This window comes from Grampus griseus (assembly GCF_964374135.1).
Source record: "Grampus griseus genome assembly, chromosome: 20".
Lineage (NCBI taxonomy): Eukaryota > Metazoa > Chordata > Mammalia > Artiodactyla > Delphinidae > Grampus > Grampus griseus.
Genome location: NC_139014.1, coordinates 14,604,884 through 14,625,933, shown reverse-complemented (window position 1 = coordinate 14,625,933; position 21,050 = coordinate 14,604,884). Strand labels below are relative to the sequence as shown.

At 41.0% G+C, this 21,050-nt stretch overlaps 2 protein-coding genes across 3 annotated transcripts in view; one reads left to right on the top strand and one right to left on the bottom strand.

Moving 5' to 3' along the window:
• Positions 1 to 582: 582 nt before the first annotated feature.
• CCDC47 (coiled-coil domain containing 47) lies at positions 583 to 19,241 on the bottom strand. Of its 2 annotated transcripts, none has more exons than XM_082679858.1 (13): positions 19,034 to 19,241; positions 14,515 to 14,783; positions 13,934 to 14,041; positions 12,552 to 12,726; positions 10,985 to 11,106; positions 10,540 to 10,605; positions 8,293 to 8,394; positions 7,982 to 8,092; positions 7,190 to 7,275; positions 5,454 to 5,512; positions 4,831 to 4,940; positions 4,442 to 4,609; positions 583 to 2,264 (listed from the first exon to the last, which is right to left on the bottom strand). In XM_082679858.1, the coding sequence occupies exons 2-13, from the start codon at positions 14,776 to 14,778 to the stop codon at positions 2,184 to 2,186; spliced, it is 1,452 nt and encodes a 483-aa protein (XP_082535984.1). In that variant the 5' UTR covers positions 14,779 to 14,783; positions 19,034 to 19,241; the 3' UTR covers positions 583 to 2,183. The 2 variants fall into 2 exon arrangements, with proteins under 2 accessions (XP_082535984.1, XP_082535985.1); XM_082679859.1 differs by having other exon boundaries at positions 19,085 to 19,241.
• Positions 19,242 to 19,818: 577 nt separating this feature from the next.
• DDX42 (DEAD-box helicase 42) overlaps positions 19,819 to 21,050 on the top strand; it is a gene marked incomplete at its 3' end in the record, with an annotated part of 51,870 nt that continues 50,638 nt past the window's right edge. The window contains exon 1 of the mRNA XM_082678797.1: positions 19,819 to 19,988. The remainder of the gene's footprint in view (positions 19,989 to 21,050) is intronic.

The window sequence follows — 21,050 nt, the reverse complement described above, 5'->3', positions numbered from 1 at the left end:
ATGTGAGGTAGGTAGAGAAAATAATTACTTCCCTTACTTTGTAGAAGGAAGATCAGAACAGAGACTCAAAGAGGTTAATGACCTGCCCAAAGTCAAAGGATTGGTAACTGGTTTTGCTGGCACTAAAGGCCAAGTCTTTATCTTCCAGTCCAGCACTTGTTGTGGTATTGCTAAGTGCCCAGGCAATGCAGACAATACTGGAGGACAAGACAGGTTTTCCAACGTGTGACAGTCAACAACATTCTCCTCTCTTTGTCCTCTCAGTCATAGGAGAGACAATGGTGTCTTAACTCTAGTGGGGGACTTTGGGGAGAAGCCCATCAATGACATAATGGGGCTCTAAAAATATAAAACATTAATTAACTAGTGGGAATTCCCTGGTGGTCCAGAGGTTAGGACTCCACGCTTTCACTGCCGAGGGCTCGGGTTTGATCCCTCGTTGGGGAACCAAGATCCCGTAAGCCGTGCAGCACAGCCAAAAACAAAACAAAACACCAAAAACTGGTAACAACTATGGGCTTATACTCTTGTAGGGCAACCCCAGAAAAGTAAAGGCGGCACTCTGAGACTTTTGTCAATTAGTTTAATATATGTCCATAGGTAGTTCATACGAATGCTTAAATTACAAAATTAGCTGCCATGGTCCAAATGTGTGGGACTTTAAGAAAGCTTTTATTAATCAAAAGATAGCTAAGCATACCAACTTTGATTTCTAAAATGCAGGTTAAAGGTTTGTAAAACAAGGCTAATTCTAGAATTATATAGCATTAAGGTAATTAAATTTTGTTATTTTAATAACTTAATTTCATGAACTGTTAAAAAAAATATTACATTTGCATCTCCCAGTTTATACATTTCTGCATTAACCTAGAGAAAAACCCATGTGAAAAGTTTCCATGCAGTTACAAAGGCAGCAGCACATGCTGTTTTCACAGCAACTTGTTATTGCCTCAGAACACACCTGCACATAAAGCATCAACAAAAAATACCCACTCACCCCTCTCCCACAAAAAACCCAACCCCTTCCCATCCCCAGCAAAAATTACCTGGTACAAGCAGTGACTTAAAAAATGCTTTCTTAGTAGGAAGCATTTATAAAATGCAGAGATCTGAACAAGCTAAATGCTTGTGCAGGTAGATGGGCCTCTCCCCCAAGAGTTCCTTCCTCAAGAGGCAGAAGGAACTCTCAATAGTCTAGGAAAGTTCATTTTTAAAAGTATGTTTATGCATATTCATGGCTATTTCTTTGAAAGAATATACCCAGCCTCAACTGTGGAAGAGATAAAAGCAGAAGGAGAAGCAAAGGGATATGGCCATAACACAGAGAACAGAGCTTCTCCGTGAACATCCCATACGTTGCAGCGACCAAGAAGGAAAACTTTTGTGACTTCACATAGACCACTGATCTCATCTAGGTGAAGCAGTTAATTTTTCATGCATTTGTTACTCAAGAAAACATACAACCACTTAAAATACAGCATTCACATTGTCATTAGCTCATGGTATCAGGTAAGGAGGAAACCGTGCTCCTGTATTATCTATCCCTAGAATTTTCCACATACATGTAAGTATCCTAAAGCCTACAGATATCCTATCATACTGTCATCAGCACCTCCCACCTATAAACATATACTGAACTAGACTGTTGAGCCCCTGAAATCTCAACACCACATATAGTGTTCTGAATTTTATTTTTTTACAAGTTTAATGTAGACACAGAAGAGAACACCAAGCAATGTTTATTGTGCAATTCCAATAGTTATCTGTGGAATCTTGGTTTAGAGTCAGTCTTCATAGCCATTTCAACTGCCTAGTTTAAACAAAAAGCAACAATCTAATTATATATCTATAAATTTCATGATATTTCTTCAAATATCAAGCACTAAAAGTACTGATTCATGTTATAATTTTTAAGATGTTTTGAAACTACACAGATTTCATATATTATTCCTTTTATAAAATAATCAAAATAATTTGATTATCTGGAAGAAAATTACTGTAACAGAGTCCTTCCAATGTATCTATGACCTTTGTAAAACTCCAAACCAAAAACAGAACACATGATGAAATAAGGATTTCTCAGTCACTGGGAAACTTTAAGATAAGAAATGAACTGGTATTTTTTGTTTCCTGTGAATTCAGAGCTTACAGGTGGCATAAGGACTCAGATCTCTTGGATGACTTTACATGGCTTTCACTTTGATTTGTTTCATTTTCATTTGCTTCTTCTCCAATTTCTTTTGCTCACGCCTCAAGGCAGCTTCCTAGAGAGAAAGAGGGAATGCAAACTAAGATTTCAGTACTTGTTTAAAAAAAAGTCAAAACTAGAATACTGCCTATACTATTTAGGCTAGCATCACAAATAACATTCCAGAAGATAGTTATAAGAATTGCTGGGGCTTCCCTGGTGGCGCAGTGGTTGAGAGTCCGCCTGCTGATGCAGGGGACATGGGTTCATGCTCCGGTCCGGGAAGATCCCACATGCCGCGGAGCGGCTGGGCCCGTGAGCCGTGGCCACTGAGCCTGCACGTGCGCGTTCGGAGGCTGTGCTCCGCAACGGGAGAGGCCACAACAGTGAGAGGCCCGCGTACCGCAAAAAAAAAAAAAAAAAAAAAAAAAGAATATGGAAAGACACTTTCTTGAAAGATTGCTATATTTTTAATATAAAAAGTTTATGATGATCTACATTAAGAAATGAAATAAGTACACTGAATATACACAGTTGAGGGACTAAATAAACTATATAGTATTAACAGTGGTTGGTTTTAGGGATGGGAACTGAAGGATTATGTTACATTGTTCTTACATGGTAGAATTAAGGTTAATTTTAATGTCTGTGTATATGTTTCTCTATACTTTTCAAATTAAATATGTAACAAAACAAAACAAGGCTCTACCAGTAGTGGCAGGAAGGTCCAGATCATTGGTATAAATGAGCCATTCAAGCCAGAAATTCACTATAGGGTTTTTTGTGTTTTGTTTGGCTCCTTTCCCATTTAATTCACTGGATCTTTTTACAAGGTACCTAGGCCTAGATACTATAAAGTGGTGGTTCTAAAAAAAAATACATGGTTTACACCCACAAGCAACTTACAATCTGACTTAAGTTCTGGGCCCCTCTTTTACTTAAACCTACTATAGTTTCAAACTTAGAAATAACTGGAGAACTTTTTTTTCATAGAAAAATGAAAGGCATTATCTATTAATGAGTCCATGTAGATTCTTCCTGTATATCTGTTAAAAAGCCATTTATATTTATAAAGAAGATTGCATAAACACAGAGCTCTATTTTCAGGGGAAAAATACCCATCAACTAAACCAAACCAAACCAAACCAAACCAAACCAAAGACTGATGAGAGAGGATGAGAGGAGGGCTGTGGTACTCTGGGCACTTCACTCAACAGCATTAATGACTCTACCAGCAACTAAAGTGCCACACAGGGGCTCACTTTTTTTTTTCTTTTTTAAAAATTAATTTATTTATTTTTGGCTATGTTGGGTCTTCGTTGCTGCGCGTGGACTTTCTCTAGTTGCGGGGACTGGGGGCTACTCTTTGTTGAGGTGCGCGGGCTTCTCATTGCGGTGGCTTCTCTTGTTGCAGAGCACGGGCTCTCGGCGCGCAGGCTTCTAGTAGTTGTGGCGCACAGGCTTGGTTGCTCCGGGGCATGTGGGATCTTCCCGGACCAGGGCTCAAACCCGTGTCCCCTGCACTGGCAGGTGGATTCTTAACCACTGCGCCACCAGGGAAGTCCAGGGGCTCACTTTTTCTTGGCAGCTTGCCTCCTCCACTTACAAGAATTTTCTTCAATTCTTGAGGTTATTCACATTAAAATTCACATTTCCCAGAACTTTGTTCTCCTCTTTTTTGATCAGCATTTACAAGGTTTAAAATTTTAGAGCTGGACTGCAGCATCTTACTTCACAAAACATGAGAACATGCTGATGTTTGAAACATAACGGACTACAGCCTTATTAAAGCTCTTGAGTTTGAGATTCTACTTATGTACAAAATAGAAAACAAAATACAAAGAAAAAATATTAGAATTCTCTAATTCTATAATCAAAATAAAATTTTTATAAAACAAGTTTATGTGGACCATAGGGCACATGTCCTGGCTTCTATTAAAATTCCAAATTTCTTTCTACCTTAGTATGTGTTTGGCTTGAAAGATGATAGTGGAACTTTCAAAAAGGGCCTATGCTGGGGGAACAGGATAATTCATATCATTCTCCAGGATTGAGGCTCAATCTAACATGGTTTGAACAGGAAGGATTATTCTTTTTTTTACAGCGCTATCAACTGTCCCAAGTGCTGAGAAAATGCTAAGCTTTCAGCCTGTGTACATTCCTACACAGAATTACCTTAACAGCCAATATGGCGCAAATAGGCATTCTTATAAATCTGAGTTTTACCCCAGTGATAAGAAAAGTTTGTCTTACCTCCAGCCTGCGCTGTTTCTCAGGATCTTCCTCATTCATGATTCGCTCCTTCTCTGCTCTTTTCTTCTCCTCACGCCGAGACTGGGCAGCTTCCTGTCTTTGCACATGCGTCAGCTTCAAGAAGTTCTCCTCCACTCGAGCTCGGTTCTTGTCTGCTTTTTGTTTGCCCTTTCCCCAGGAAACAAAGCAATTCATAAGAAATCCATTTCAATCCAAACAGATACAAAATCCCATTTAATATTCTTTCATAAAACCACTCCCATGTAGCACTTTTAAGTCAACTAGCAAAGATAAAATCACTGAAATAATCGAAAGCTGGGCCCCCTCCCCACCGCCCCTTGGGGGGAAAAACACAATAAAAGCCTCCAACTTAAGGCTGCAGGTCTTACTTCTCTGTTGAGTCGAAACTTTTTGGCTTTATCAATAGAATAAATCACCATGTTCATCAGGGGTAGTAAAGCCTCCATATCCTTTGGGTAAGTGTTACCTGAGCCAGGCACTGGAAAACAAAACCATTTTCCTATTGAGTTAATGGCAGCATTCATACTTCTTGTATTAATTTTTTTTTCTTTTTGTATTAATAGGCTCCTTTCTCCAAATTTCTTAGGCAGCTAAAATACAGCAGAAAATAGAAATTAAAATATATAAAAGGATCTCTTACTGAAGAAATCAAAAAACCAATAAGCTGGCATGAGGTTTTTTTTTTTTAAAGATTTTCTTTTTGATGTGGACCATTTTTTTAAGTCTTTACTGAATTAGTCACAATATTGAATCTGTTATTATGTTTTGGGTTTTTTGGCCGCAAGGCATGTGGGATCTTAGCTCCCTGAACAGGGATCGAACCAGCACCCCCTGAATTGGAAAGCAAAGTCTTAACCACTGGACAGCCAGGGAAGTCCCTGGGGTTAGTTTTAATGTAGTTTTTTATAGCTATTGTTTAGAAAGAAACAATACTCTCCTTAAGATCATCTCACAGAAAACAAAGAACTCAGACAGGACACAGAACACTTACCATTAAATGTAAACAACAGTGTCCTCTTAGTGTCAGGTAGCTTTAAAGGCTGACCTTCCCTGTCATAAAAGAAAGAGCTATTTAGAAGGAACGCAAGAGAGAGTTACTTTGCATGCACATAAGTCACCCAATTCACTTAGATGAACAGATAACTGTGCAGATAATCAGCACAGTATTTGGCTTGGCATCCCCAAGTTAAATACAGTCTCAGAGCCCGAAGGAGCTTTACAGGTCATCTGGTCCACTCGTCTATCCGAGGGATGCATTCCCAAGTATCTTTATCCTATCCTTCAACACCTCCAGTGATGTCCCCTCCAGGCAGGATAATTCCATCTCACCTGGGGAGCCAGAAATGAGCCTGTATTTAAGTATGCGGCCCATATTTTAAATAACCTTTTATTTATTTTTATTTTTTTTAGATGTTGGGGGTAGGAGTTTATTAATTAATTAATTAATTTTTGCTGTGTTGGGTCTTCGTTTCTGTGCGAGGGCTTTCTCTAGTTGTGGCAAGTGGGGGCCACTCTTCATCGCGGTGCGCGGGCCTCTCACTATCGCCTATCGCGGCCTCTCTTGTTGCGGAGCACAAGCTCCAGACGCGCAGGCTCAGTAGTTGTGGCTCACGGGCCTAGTTGCTCCACGGCATGTGGGATCCTCCCAGACCAGGGCTCGAACCCGTGTCCCCTGCATTAGCTGGCAGATTCTCAACCACTGCGCCACCAGGGAAGCCCTATTTTGATGGATTTTTATGTTTTATTTCTAACTCTTCATCTATCTTCCTATGATGAAGGATCTTATTTTTGAGTCAGGCTCAGAATAAGTTGAGAAATAATCTACTATAGCATATATAATTTAGTTCTGACTCTTCAAAGAATCCTCTTGCAATCTTTGACTTTCAACCCTCCACACCTCCCCCCACACACAAAATGCTCCATGAATGCCGCAATGTGATACTTTGTCCAAAGCGTTATTACTGAGTTCAGCAAGGCAAGGATGATGCAACACCATCTAGAGGCATAAGTAATTTTGATTACCTTAGTGATTTTGACACAAAATTAAAATTCAAATTGGCTTTTAACTGTATTCAACTCCACAGTCCTTAGCCAAAAATTTAGGTCAGAACCAATTCTACACCAAGGGTAAACTTAAATACGCTCTCCTGCAACAGGATGTGAAATCAAACAGCAAATTCAAACCCTGAATATTTACATTCGAACAACATTACTATAAAGCCAGAAACTTTACGGGCATCAAGGGTGTCTGATAATACACTAGAAAGAATATAATCACTCAACCATTCAAAGTAGAAAGCCGGAAAAGGCCATGAATTACAAAATGCATACACCTGCAATCAAACACAAATCAAACGTCACAGATTCACATCATAAATTAAAAAGGAAAAAAATCCCCAAAAAACAACCACCCTAGACTACAAAGGACAGAGACTACCAATTGTATTTTCTTAGTATTAGCCATTCTGTTAGATTCTCATTTACCTCACTGAGTGGGTGATGCATACATGCGGTGACAATTGCAAACTGGGGAGGCTTATTTGATTGTCCCCCATAGGTTTTCAATTACCTTCACGATGCATGCAGTCAAAGCAAAGGAAAACTTGGATGCTGTCACCAACTTCCCTCACTCATTTGGGAAGGGAAATTGCAGAAGCACCTTGCAGGTGTTTCAACACAGAAAGCTAGTGAAGAAAACTGATTTCAATATTTTTATTTCATACGTACTCTTGCATAATTTTTGGACCAGAGAACTGGTCTGAAAAATGAACGGATTCAATCTTGTCAGCATAGTGTGTAAGAAAGTGAACCATCTGAAATAAGAAAAGAAAATTATTTTTTTAAAGTAGGTTTGATGCACTTCTCTTTTTTCATAGATATTCACTCTTTAATCCTCCTTACTTTTGCACATGATGAAGGCTAAAGCTTAAAAAAAATTAAATTTAAATAAGGACTCTCCCTATGATGAAACTACTGCCCTTCTTTAGTCACACCAATGATCAAAATTGAGCAGCTGAAAATATATCTCAAAATAGTGTTCAAAATACGAGTGAAAGCATGAACATAAAATCTAAAATAATTTTAGGAATTCTTCACAACCACATCACCCAGAACTTACATTTAGAACTGTCTTTGAGCTATCCTATATTTTTATGATACTAAGATGTGCTGTTACCATACATAACCAATAGGAAAAAAATAGCTCTTTATGTACCTGTCTTCTACACAAACTGAAACTTTAACAAACGTACTAAATGACATGGTGATAAGGATTAAAGTAGTAGTCCTTTTTCAAAAAACCTGAAAGCCATTGGCAATCCTAGGGACAATTTGTTCTTGATTTAGAGAGAATTTCTTGACTAATAAAACTGTCTTTTTGACAAGTGAATCTATTGTTTAAAGAAAGTATTTTACCGGTTGTGTGGGAAAGGAAGATAAAATGAAGAATTTGTACAGTGTAACTTTCAGGGAGACTGCCCCGTAAATGGTCTACAAATGTATGTCTTCTATTGTATTTACCTTTGTATCCATCATTCCCTCTGTGACTTCTCCCATCTCTGACAGGATGGCCAAGGAGTCAGGCAGTCCATACTTCGCTCCAGACTTAGGTTTGTCACTACAAAACTCACTCTAGAGGAAGACGTAGTTGAAAGTAAGACATGATATTTTATTATGCACAAGGATTTTTTTTCTCAAGAGAATATGTACTGACCTATTTCAAAGTGATACAACTGTTCAAGTGATATAATTACTTTATGCTCTGAAGTCAAACATTTATGTAATAAAGAGGCACAGTTTCGACATATTATTTGAAAAAGAACCTGACATACCAGATCCTGCATCTCTTTCTGTAGTCGTACCAAGGCTTTCCGAGTACCAACAGCAAACACATAGGTATCCATATCTTCATCATTCATGGTTACTTTTATTTGCTTTAAAAAAAAAACAACAAAACTCACCTGTTAGGTTCTGTGATAGGCAGATTTCTAAGACAGCCCCCAATATGCCTGCCTGCTGGTGTATACATCCTCCCCTCGAATGTGAGCAGGACTTATGAATGTGATGGTATTATCATTACCATGATTATGCTGTGTTACATGGCAGATGGTCCCTAATCAGGTGACTTTCAGTTAATCAAAAGGGACACTATCCTGGGTGGACTGACCTAATCAAGTGAGTCCTCAAAAGGGACTGGACCCTACTTGAAGAAAGGGTGAAAGTGTGAAAGGGCTATGGGGTGGAGGGGAACCACGTGGCAAGGACCGGAGAATGGCCTCTAGGAGCTAAGAGCAGTTCCCAGCGACAACTAGCAGGAAAATAGGAACTTGCAACCACAGGGAACTGAATTCTGCCAACAGCCTAAATGACCCTATGAAGAGGGGCCCAAGCTCTAGAGGCATGGAAGCTCTGTGCACCACCCCACCCCCATGCCTCTCTTCCATTTGGCTGTTCCTGAATTGCAGCCTTTACAATAAACTGGTAAATGTAAGTAAAGTGTTTTCCTGAGTTCTCTGAGCTATTCTAGAAAATTATTGAATCTGAGGGGAGGGCTGTGGGAACTCTAGATTTATAGCTGGGCAGTCAGAAGTACGGTGGCCCGGGGCCTGCAACTGGCATCTGAAGTGTGGGCAATCTTGTGGGAATGAGACCTTTAACTTGTGGGATCTGGCATTAACTCCAAGTAGATAGTATCAGAATTGAATTGAATTGTTGGACACCCAACTGGTATCTGGAGAATCAGAGAATTGGTTGTTGGTGTTGGAAACACCCCAGAGGCAGGTTAAACAGTTTTTAATACTCGACACTGGGCCAGAGAGATAAAAGTTATAGCCTAAAGAGTCTGGTATGATAAAACATGGCCCTATTTGTCTTATTAACTATATCTTTAGAAGTCTGGGTCAAAATTTACCAGTATATATGTGGAAGAAGGGAAATGTTAATGAAGGGAAATATGGCAAAGATCTGGCAAGATGTCAGCTGCTAAAGAAAGGTTTTCTGCTCTTTTAAGCAGAACCCACATAAAAAGGCTTAAAAATATAAAAAACCCATATGTTTGTTGAGGCTGCTTTTCATTGCAGGGAAAAAAAACCCCAAAACAGCAAAAAAGGTAAAAGGCTGGCTGGCTCAGAGGAAAAGAGAAGATTAAATCTACCTCAGGAAAGAACTGAAAATGATTAACACAACACTCTAAAGAATAATTTCTACAAAAAGATGGCAGAAGATGCAGCAAAACTTCCTCCTTTGAGTTTTAACTGAGGAGGCTCTAAAAACTAGTGGGTTAAATCATCAGCGGCCACATTAGAAAAATTAAAATAAATAAAAGAAACAGGTTTCCAACTAACAATAAGACCTTTAAAATAACAATTGAGTTTCAATCCAATAAAAAGTACCTAATTATATTACCAATATAGCACTTATTAACCAAATACTACTTTGTATTTTGATATATATGCATACATTTCTTGTTCTACTAGCTTATATAAAAGACTGTCTCATGTATTTTTGTTTCTTGCTGCAGTGGGAGTCAGCACAATTATTTACTGGAAGAATGAAGGGAGGGGGAATGTGGCATTTCTAATGAAGGACACAATTTTCAGATTAACATGTTAATTTAACAAAGGAAAGAAAGTATACCAAACAATAAGGTCTCCATATTGTGTTATGAACTCATTCAGCCCAAGATGTATTACTTGAGGCAAAAAATATTTGAAAAAAAACCGAGCCTACTGCCAAAGATAAAAGCAGATACCAAAAGCAGAGTCAGATGTGAGGGCAAATGGTCTGTGACAACTGTTTTACCTCCATCATCCAGGTTGATTCTGTTGATCTACCTGGTGACAAAGTATTACCTCTTTCCCCACAAAAAGCACATATGTCTCCTCACACCCACCTGCACCTCCACCCCCAGTTTCACACTGAGTAGAAGATGATCTGTCTAGATAGAAAAGGTTCCATTTTTTGGGCAAGGGACACAAGTTGTTAGAAAGTCCAAATATAATCCTGGCAAGAAATAGAACAAGCTCTAAGAAGTTAAGAATTCAATCTGTACAGAGAAAACCAGCAGGAAGAATACATACCACTTGATCACTCACTGGCCTCATCATCCGGGCCAGGACATTCAGTAAGTCCTGTCTCTTGAGGAACTAAAAAACAAAAAGCCCAAGAGAACAATTGCAACTTCTGTTTGCTATAAGGAGAAGACATTGGAGGGGGACTCAAATGCTTCATCAAATATACTCTACATTTGCCAGTCAGTAAAAAAGATGATTTTTATTTACTTATTTGGCCGTGCCACATGGCTTGCAGGATCTTAGTTCCCTGACCAGGGATCGAACCTGGGCCTCCTGCAGTGGAAGCACAGAGTCTTAACCACTGGACCACCAGGGAATTCCCAAAAGATGATTTTTAGATCTCATTTTAAGTCAAACATGAAAAAAATGAGACACTGATCTTACAGGACTTGGGATCACACTGGAAAAAATGAAAGGAAGATATACACTGTACCAGAAATTCCCTACTTACCCTCAGCTGGATAAGCATCCCCTCACAGCACACTCGACCAGAACACCATAGGTTGTAAATGTGCTCGTTCTCCTGGTTCAGCTTTCCTGTGCTGGTGGCTTCTTTGTTAGTTCCATCATCCCCTAGGGGTAAAACCATTAACATGATTCACTGGAAATGTTGGGGCCTAATCACCACACACTCTTCTACTCTGACCCCAAAATGACGGTACCTTTAGGTTAACAATACTTATCTATCTTATAGAACTCTCCTTTAGACATAGATTACAACAGATGGGCATTATTCCTTTTACTTTTAAAATGCTTTATTGCTGCCATTAAAAAATTATGGACTCTAGCATTACTTGTGTGTCCTTGTTAGTTAACGACATTCAGCTTGGAATATAAGTATGTCAAGAGTAGGTACAAAATGGAGCAAAGTCAGTTTAAATGTCTCTGCCAAAAGTTAAAAAAAAAAAAAAAACCTATGTAGTGAATTAAAAATACCATTAATACTAACTATTCAACACTCCCTCACTGTTTCCTTTCATTTAACTTTATCCAAGTTTGTTTTTCCTGCAGCAAAATGATAACAGTGGTATTAAGAGCTACAAAAAGCTCAAATTCCAATAATTTCCTCTCTTCATTTAATTCATTAATGTACAAAAAAGTGTCCAAATGTACAAAAAAAGTGTCCAACTTTACAAGGTAAAGCAGACTGACACACCAAATGAAAACACACCAAGGGAAGTAGAAGGCATTAAAGGCTGCTTATTTTTTTCCTAATTTCCAGGTCAAAAAGTACTGAAATAGTATATGGTACAGTGGACAGCATGGACTTTGGAAGCGGGTAGACTAGGTTCTAATATCATGGTTGCAGTTGAACAGCTTAGACAAATTTTAACACTTCTCTGGACTTCAGTTCCCTCCTTAGGAAAACAGAAACTATATCCAACTGACAGTATTGTTCTAAAGATTAAATAAGAAACAATGTATGCAAAGTACCTAGCACAACATAGTACACATTCCTGCTAAAGGGCAGAAGAGATGGATACTTGCTTGCTATCAAAGGGAAACAAAGTGTTTAAAGCCAAACTGAAGTGAAGGTGAGTGAGTCTACCTTACCCCCTACACTACACCATTACAGGACTTCCTCTAAGGTATCAGTGTACATCTTGTACATCTCTACAGTGGGTCTGACACTAAAGTGCCTAAAACCTGAAGGAATTTTGAAGGACTTCCAATTTCTAAAAGATGAATTGAAAGCATTTATCAAGCTACAAGCTACCTAAAATGTCAAAATTCTTTGCTTTTGGCTAGATTTTTATCAACTTGTTTTGATAACACTGATTGTCTCATTCTATCTGAAGCTGTACAGCAAATGTTTGATGAAAGGTGAGAAAATTATTTCATGAATGCGATTTATTCATTATGCAAAACCTAACAAAAAAGGGATCCTTGAGAGAAGGAAAAAAAGCATCCTCTTCAGCAGTCCATGAAAGTAGTTAGATGCTTACACTGAGCAGAATAAGCAGTTCTTACCAGAAAGTTTTCAAACAGGTGGCTAGACTTGTATTAGCCTAACTTACCTACTAAGGTAAAGTTGCTCTCCAAAAGCTCCCTATGAGTGTTAAACCAGGCCTGAGCAAGGCGACTGTTTTTATTCTTCCCGATGATATAATTCATGATGTAGGCAAGCAGACCAGTCACCATTAAAATCTCTAGATAATAACTCTCCCAACTGTTCTGGAGGTGTGCAGGAACCTAAAGAAGAACAATTGTTCCATTTAATGTTGGCTGAGGCTGAAGGACGAAGTCTAACTCAAGGTATGAAGGAGAATGAGAAAACCCATAAACAGAAGTGGATACGTTAGATAACTGTCACTGAATATGGTTATACTTTGAAAAATATGCCCATTTCGGTTTTCCAGGTCATCATTTTTTTTTCAGTGTTACTTTTTTTTTTTTAATGAAGGTTTTATTATTTATTTATTTATTTATTTATTTGGCTGTATTGGGTCTTCATTGCTGCGCGTGGGATTTCTCTAGTTGCAGCGAGCAGGGGCTACTCTTTGTTGCAGTGCACGGGCTTCTCATTGCATTGGCTTCTCTTGTTGCACAGCATGAGCTCTAGGCATGCGGGCTTCCGCAGGCATGTGGGATCCTCCTGGACCACGGATTGAACCCGTGTCCCCTGCGTTGGCAGGCGGATTCTTAACCACTGCGCCACTAGGGAAGTCCTTCCAGGTCATCTTTGTAAAAGATTCTTTAAGGAAATATGAGGATAATCAAATGGGATGAAACGCTGGAAAGCCCTCTGTATTCATCTTGATTCCGAGTCCCACCTCCCAAATAAACCCAACGTCTATCCTCCTCATTCCTTGGTAAATAAAACTAGGAAGGCTAAAATAAAAACATATGGGTTGTGGTACTTCCCTGGTGGCACAGTGGTTAAGAATCCGCCTGCCAATGCAGGGGATATGGGTTCAAGCCCTGGTTCGGGAAGATCCCACATGCCGAGGAGCAACTAAGCCCGTGTGCCACAACTACTGAGCCTGCGCTCTAGAGCGCGCGAGCCACAACTACTGAGCCCGTGTGCCGCAACTACTGAAGCCCGTGCGCCTAGAGCCTGTGCTCCCTAACAAGGGAAGCCACGACAATGAGAAGTCTGTGCACTGCAATGAAGAGTAGCCCCCGCTCACCGCAACTAGAGAAAGCCTGCGCGCAGCAACAAAGACCCAACGCAGCCAAAAATAAAATAAATAAATAAATAAATTTATATAAAAAGAACCCAACAAAAGATACAGGTTGTTTTTCCGTGTGTCCACTGCATCAGAAGAACTGATGTCAAACTCTTTCATGGCTCCCACGTTACAGCAACACCAGCTACGTGTCACTAATTATATTTCTGAGATTAATGACAGCAAGGTATTTTGTTGGTTAGTTTGGGATTCAAAACCTGTATACCTACATCGACAATTGTTATTGGGTCTTTATTTTTGCTAGAAGAAGTATCTGGTTTGTCTTCATAACCTTCAAATTCTTCATCATCATATGGTTCACTCTCGGTATCTCCCTCCTACGAAAATGAGGCACAATCTGTTTTCCCCCACTAACATCACCAGCAATTTTATCTCATTTTTATAGATAACATTTGCAAGGAAAAAAGAACATGAAAGCAGCAAGCACAGAACACAGAGATCTTACATATTTTAAACAAATGATGCCCCCCCCCATGCATTTCAACCCTGAGCTCTAAATGATACAATTCCCACCCACCCACATACCAATACATATCCACCCCCACTCCACCATCCTCCATCCAGGCTTTCCATAGAGGAGAAAAATACAATTCATTTTTTGTTGAATGTAAAAGGTGAGAACATACCACAATCATTTAGAAGAGCTCCACCTACTGAATAAAAATGAGCATACCAGAGGGTAAAGGTCTCCTTAGACCTGGGCATTACTTTTAATGTCTGGGAAAAGTGCTAGTTACACATTGTCCCATCCTTCCACTTTCCCAAGAAATCAATAAAAAAGAACCTTTACCTGGGTATCTGCATCTTCAAAATCTCCTTCTTGGTTTTCATCCTGCCCTTCCAACTCCACAGTAGTCTCGTCTTCATCATCTTCAGTGGTTATCACTCGTTGAGGAGATTCAGTAACAGAGTCTTCTGTGATATCCTCAAATTCAGCAAAGTCATTATCATCATACTCTACGATGTCTTCCTCATCCTCGAAATCATCAATCTTGGCTTCAGAGACACTCCCAAATATCAAAAGAACAACACAGAAAGCATGGAAGGCTTTCATTGCCCCTTAAAAATGAGTCAAACAAGACAAAAACAAAAACCCTAAGTGGACTGCCATTCTACACATACCGATCACATTTTGTAAACAGTTAAAAATTAAATATAAGACTCTCCCACTTTTCTCTTATTTAATACTGTTCATTTCAGATAGCATTATATGAAGAATAATAAGTTGAGGTTCAAGAGGCCTGGGTTCTAGTCTGGACTCTCTCACTAGTTACCTGTAAAATCTTGTACTAGTCATTTAATTTCTTTAGGTTGGTTTCCATTTACACTGTGTATTCAGTACGCAGTTTTTGAACGCCTATTAAAAGCTTTATATAGAAACTGGGAGAGGGATAATGAAAGAAGAATGAGATGCAACTATCTGTTGGTTGTAATAAAAATAATACATGAATGGAAAAGCTATTCATTCTTAGATCAACTGTATGTGTGCACATCATCATCATCATCAAAGCACATGTTTAAGACACAAAGTGCTAGGCACTGTCCTAAAGGCTTTACAAAAAGCAACTAATTTAATCCTCATGACAACCCTCTGAAGAAAGTGGTTTTATTAACATCCCCATTTCATAGATAAGGAAAATGAGGCACAGAAATGCTAAGTAATTCAACCACCAAGTGACAGAGAACTATGTTCTGATGCCAGTTTTGCCTCCAGAATCCCTGCTATCATCCACTTCTCAGGCAGCATCTCCAACGTAAGCCAGTAGCAGTGATTTTGTTACTTATTTAAAGTAGCAATTTTTGCTAACACCACCTACTCAAGAACCACAGTATTATCCTAAATGGTCTCCCCTGCTCAACTCTCTCCCTACTCCTCACTAAAAACTACCGTTATCCTTCTAAAACATGACTTCTGTTACATAAGGATTCAATCACCAATGAAGGCTAACCAATTACCCAAAGAATAATATAAAACTCCTCTGGCTTTCACTGCTTTTCATAAAATGATCCTACCATATCAAATAAAATGTTCCCTCACTGAGCATATCACCATGTCAGATACTATGCCAAGAGAACCTAGCTTCAAGGACGTGAGTTACAGTATGACAGGGAAAATCTGAAACCGGTTAAACCATACATACATACAAAAAACAAACTTATTTTGTTTATTAAAAATTGTTACGAATGAAGTTAGAACCCAAGTTGTTTTAGAAGCAAATACACAAAAAGGTTTAGAAGGTCATACATACATCTACATATAAATAGTAGTTATTATGTATGATAGGATTATGGACATTTTGCCTTTATTTTTCTTTATATTGAATACTTTTCTAATTTTTCTATTATGTTCTTATAATAAAATGTTCTTTAAAAAATAAAATAAAAGGATAGTTCCTGCACTCAAGAAGAGGCACTGCAGACTGAGGAACAGCTATAGCACAGAGGGCTGAAACAGCGCATTTTAGGAGTTTGGTATGATAGAACATTGGGTTTGTCGACCCAAATGGGGGAAATGAGGCTAAAAAGGCCAGCACAGGCCAGATCATGATGATCCTTATTTATTTATTTATTTGATCATCCTTATTTAAATACCACACTGAGAAGTTTGGATGATTAGAATCAACTAAAGGATTTAAGTAAGAGAGTGACACAATCAGATTTGCAATTTAACCCTGACAGCTCACATAGAGGGTGAATTAGAAAAGGGCACCTGAGGTGGGAAAAATAGGAAGTGGCTGAGATAATTAGATAAGAGATAAAACACAACTGAACTGGCAGTGGTATTGGGAATGAACAGGAAAACAGATTTGACAGGTATTAAGAATTATATTTGTCAGCATAAAGTGACTGAATATAAGGAATGTGGGGAAGGAAGATCTGGGGTGATTCCAAGTTTTGGCTTGATTAACAGCTGGACAAAGTCATCCTTGAAATAAAAAGCAATAAAGGAGTGAAAAAATTGGGGGAAGGCAATAAATTAAATTTAATACTTGTTGAAAAGTTTTAAGTGTTTTCAAGCAGTATGTTAGATGATTAACATTTATCTCTTAATTTTCACAATATCCTAAAAGGTATTATAACCTATTTTACAAAGGGAGGAAAGGAAGCATTTGAAGTATAAGCCTGGAGTTCAGGATATGCGCCTAAGCTGGAAATAGAGATGGTGTGAGAATGGAAGAGATAGATCCCCAGGGAGTATTAAGAGTTAGGTTTAAAAAAAAAAAAAGCACCAAAAAGTCTTGAAACAAATCATAACAGCTAAGAGTTGTGCATAATAGGGAGAACTGGAATGGGAAACTAAGGAATGGTTAAAGAAAAAGAGACTTTGGTCGAAGTGGTAGCACAGAAGTCAAAGGAGAAGCATATTTCTAAGAAGGAAACAGAGCTCGGTTTCAATTGCTGCAGAAAGTTCAAGTAAGATATGGACCAAAAATTTCCCAATGTTAATAAGGAAGTCATTATTGGCAACTGCAAGGAAGTGGTAAGTATGAAAGCCAGGATGCAGGGAGCTGAGTACTAACAGAGTGAATGGGTGGCAAAAGGGAGTATGTATTGGGTTGGCCAAAAAGTTCGTTCGGTTTTAAGTTCAAAAAAGACACATTTTTCACTTTCGTGAAGAACTTTATTGAACAACACATTCGCTAACTGAAAGAACTTTCTGGCCAACCCAATACTGATCTCTCAAGGTGCTCTGGCATAGTGAATATTCTATATCTCATATTTACAACACCATAAATTCATAAAGGAAATTGGCTCAATATCAAAGGCTATTGCCCAATAACTTGCAACTCATGGCTGCTCAAGAAATGTTCTTAAAATTGGACAAAGTTCATAAATTTTGAAAGGCACCAATGATTTGAGAAATGCCACCAATGATTTGAGATATGCCACCAAGGATAGGCCAATATTATATCCTTTCCAATATTTGATCTTTGACGTTAGCACCAGCGGACATTTTATGGGAAAACATAGCTGCCCTCTTGACAACAACCTCAAAGAGGCTTGCGATGTGTCTCCAAACACCCTTAGCTTCACAGTCAAAAGTGGAAGACATATGAAAAGGAGCACGTATGTTGGTGGAGTTAGGTTTGGTTCAAAACATCAGCTCTACCATTCGCCAGCCATGTGACCTTGGGCTAATTACTTAAACCCCTGTTCCCCACATACAAAAAAGGGATAGTCATTCACTATTTGCCTCACAGGGCTGTAGTGGATATTACAAGAGATACGTGCTTGGCACATAGAAGGTACTCAATAAATAGCAGTTCCCATTACTTCCTTCCACTGTGCCTTATGAACACCCTTTAAGGTGTAAAAATACTTCATTTTTAGTGTTTCTCTTTCAGATCTCAGTTTTAAACTTTTTCAAATAGAAGCAAATAAAGGTTAACACTGGCACAGTCAACTTGATTAACTCCCTGACAAAAGGTCTGGTCATTTCAAAGTGAATTTCCACTTAGAACGTTCACACCACAGAAGCACTTCTAAGTTAACTCAGCCCTGTAACAGAGCTCCTTTAAGGATATTTAGGTTAAAATTATCCAAGCCATCCGTGCCTTGGCCTTCCTTCCCAGAAGTCTGTCTGGTGCACCTGTCAACTCATTTCTCAAACGCACAACTCCCTGCCTGAGAGGCAGTCCTGAGACTCCTGGGGCAGGGCACCCCAGCACTAACAAGTCTGGTCTGATTTCTTCTGCTAGCTCACCTGGCAGTCTCAGCGATTGGGTCTGGACTTAAAAACGGAAGAGGACTAAGTGCAGGAATCATTCCTTGTTGGCATTTTAGAGTAGGCCTTTCTGACAATGGCCAGACCCTGAGGCTTCTGGAGATCATGGAGACATTGCCGTCTCCTTACACATGTTGGATAAAAACATGTCATGTTAGAAACCTTCAGAGAAGATGGACCACAGAGGTTGCTGCTTCTGTTAAGCCTGCGGGGTCTAGTCTTTCCCCAGCAAGCAGAATCAATTCTACGCTCCATTCTTCCTGCTGGCACGCTGTGGGCTTGCTCTAACTTTGCCCTGTGGGTTGGCATTTGCTCACAGTTCTGGAAGTTCCCAAAAACCGTTAAAAGTCACTCCTACCCTGATCAGAACTCCCAACAAAAAATGGGCCTTGGGGTGGACAAAGTCTGGTTTGTTTTTAAGAAAGTCGGGAAAGGCGAGAAGGCGCAGGGACCGAGGCATGTCACCATAGGCTGGACTTAGGGGATGGGGTGGGAAAAGGGACCTGGTTAGGCCACGCAAATCAGCGTCACCGCTCGGCCCAGCCCGACCCCACCGACTAGCGCGTCACGGCCCGCTCCCTACCTGTACCGAGTGCTAGAACCCGGCCCAGCGCTCCTGCGGCTGCCGCCTTACCCTGCCTGCCTCTCGGGCCGGCCCCCGCCTGCCGGGTCACTGCGGTTTTACTGCCCTCAACGCCTCTAGGACACAGCCTGACCAGGTAGCTCAGTCACGCCGCACCACTCTTCACGTAGCCTCCGCCAGCCGTTACGTAGAATGCGTGCGGCCCGTCCGCGCCTGCGCACGGCGCGGGGGCGGGACACAGCTCAGGGGGCCGAGCGAGACCTCCTCCTCCCCCGCCCAGCTGAGGCGAGGTGTGGAAGCTGGGAGAGTTACATAAGCCCGGCCCCTGGGCCGGAACTGCCCGCGCCTATCCCTGTGCTCTCCACTAGGGTTCAGTCAAGTTGTCATCACGCTGAACCCGTGCTCCGGATGCTAAAAGTCGCCATGCTCTACGGGACCACGTGGCCAGAGGCACGCGGGGAAATCTTGCCCAGGTCGCATTTGCAAAGGAGCGGACTTTAGAGGATCGACGATTTTATGTACATGTGGTTTCCACTCGAGCCTCTTTCTTGGGATTTTTTGGCGGCTCCCAGTCAGTGCTACTTTCTTCACTTCCAGGCCCACTTCCTAAACGGGCCGTGAACACTCTTCATCCAGCAGTAGTGCCTGTTAGGTGTCTGAGGTGTCTGTGAGGCAGTCTGGAGCTTTAGGGCCAGGAGCTCGCGGCGCCTTCCGGGAGCCATAGCTCAGGCTCCGCCCTTCGGCCCGCGCTCTGCACTGCGCATGTCCGGTTTTGTTCCCCTTCCTCGCGTCAGCTACGGGCCGAGAGGCGGCGGAGGCGGCGGCGGCGGCGGCGAAGAAGGGGGCGGAGAGCGAGGAGCGCGGTGGGACGGGGTCTGGACCGCTCGTACTTCGGGCCGTGGGATTCTCTCCGCGTCGGCGGTAGTAGTAGCTGCCTCTGCAGCCGCAGCAGCAGGTTTGTGCGAGGTGGGTCTGGACGCGGGGCCGTAACCCCTCGGGGGCACCGCAAGGCAACTGTGGGGCCTAGCGAGGGCCAGGGAACCGCGGCCTCTCTTAACAAAGAGTCGGCGGAGCCTCGGGGAAGCCGAGGCGCAGGGGGCTGGGGAGTAGTAGGAGTGCGTGACTGAAACCTCGAGGGGCCCTTCCGAGCCTCGCCGTCCTCCCACGGCTCCCGCTTCTCCCGCAGCTCTTAACGAGGCCCAGTTGGCGGCGTTCCGGAGGCGGCGCTCTCCCGGCCGCCTGCCCTGCAAGGGAAGGGATTTGCAGGGTGCTGGGCTCCGGGTGAGGGATACCCGCGGGGAGGATTCTGACCCAAGCCAGCAGCAGTTAGCAGATGCTAGTCTCCAAGTCGGGGGACCTGATAGGGAAAAGTTGCCAAATCTGAGGACAGTAAAAGATATAGTCGGTAATCTTGGTGTAGCTTTGAGTACATCCGTGATTAGCATCACCATCGTCACACAAACTTTTTTGCGGCCTACTTAGGAGCCTATCTGATGTGGGTAAATAATTTATATGGAGTTGCAAGCATACGCGCCAATAATATAAGGAAGAACAGTCGTACTAGTCGAGAATTTGGGGGAATCATAGCTTCCTTATCACCTTAGTGGAAGCTTTGCCCCTCACTCCTTTGGTCAGTCATTCACATTCCTCTAGCTTCCCATACATATTGCTTTTTGTAAATGATCTTTGTATATCTATTGTCCCCTGTATACACACCCCCGAACTCCTAAAGAGCAGAGATTCTGCTTTAATTCACTTTAACTTTCCAGATCCAAGCCCAGTGGAAGGTGGGCAATAAGTCTTTCATACCAAAATTAATTTTTAGACTTTAAGCGGTGGAGGGAAAAAAATGTATGTTGTATTTTCCTGTACCCAGAAGGGGCATTATATGGCCTAATCTGCAATTCATTCACTCAAGAAATATTTTTGTTGATACCTTCTGTGTGCCTGTTCCCTACCACTGTTCGAGGTGTGTGACCCCGGCCTTCATGAAACTTACTTTCTGGTGAGGGAAAGA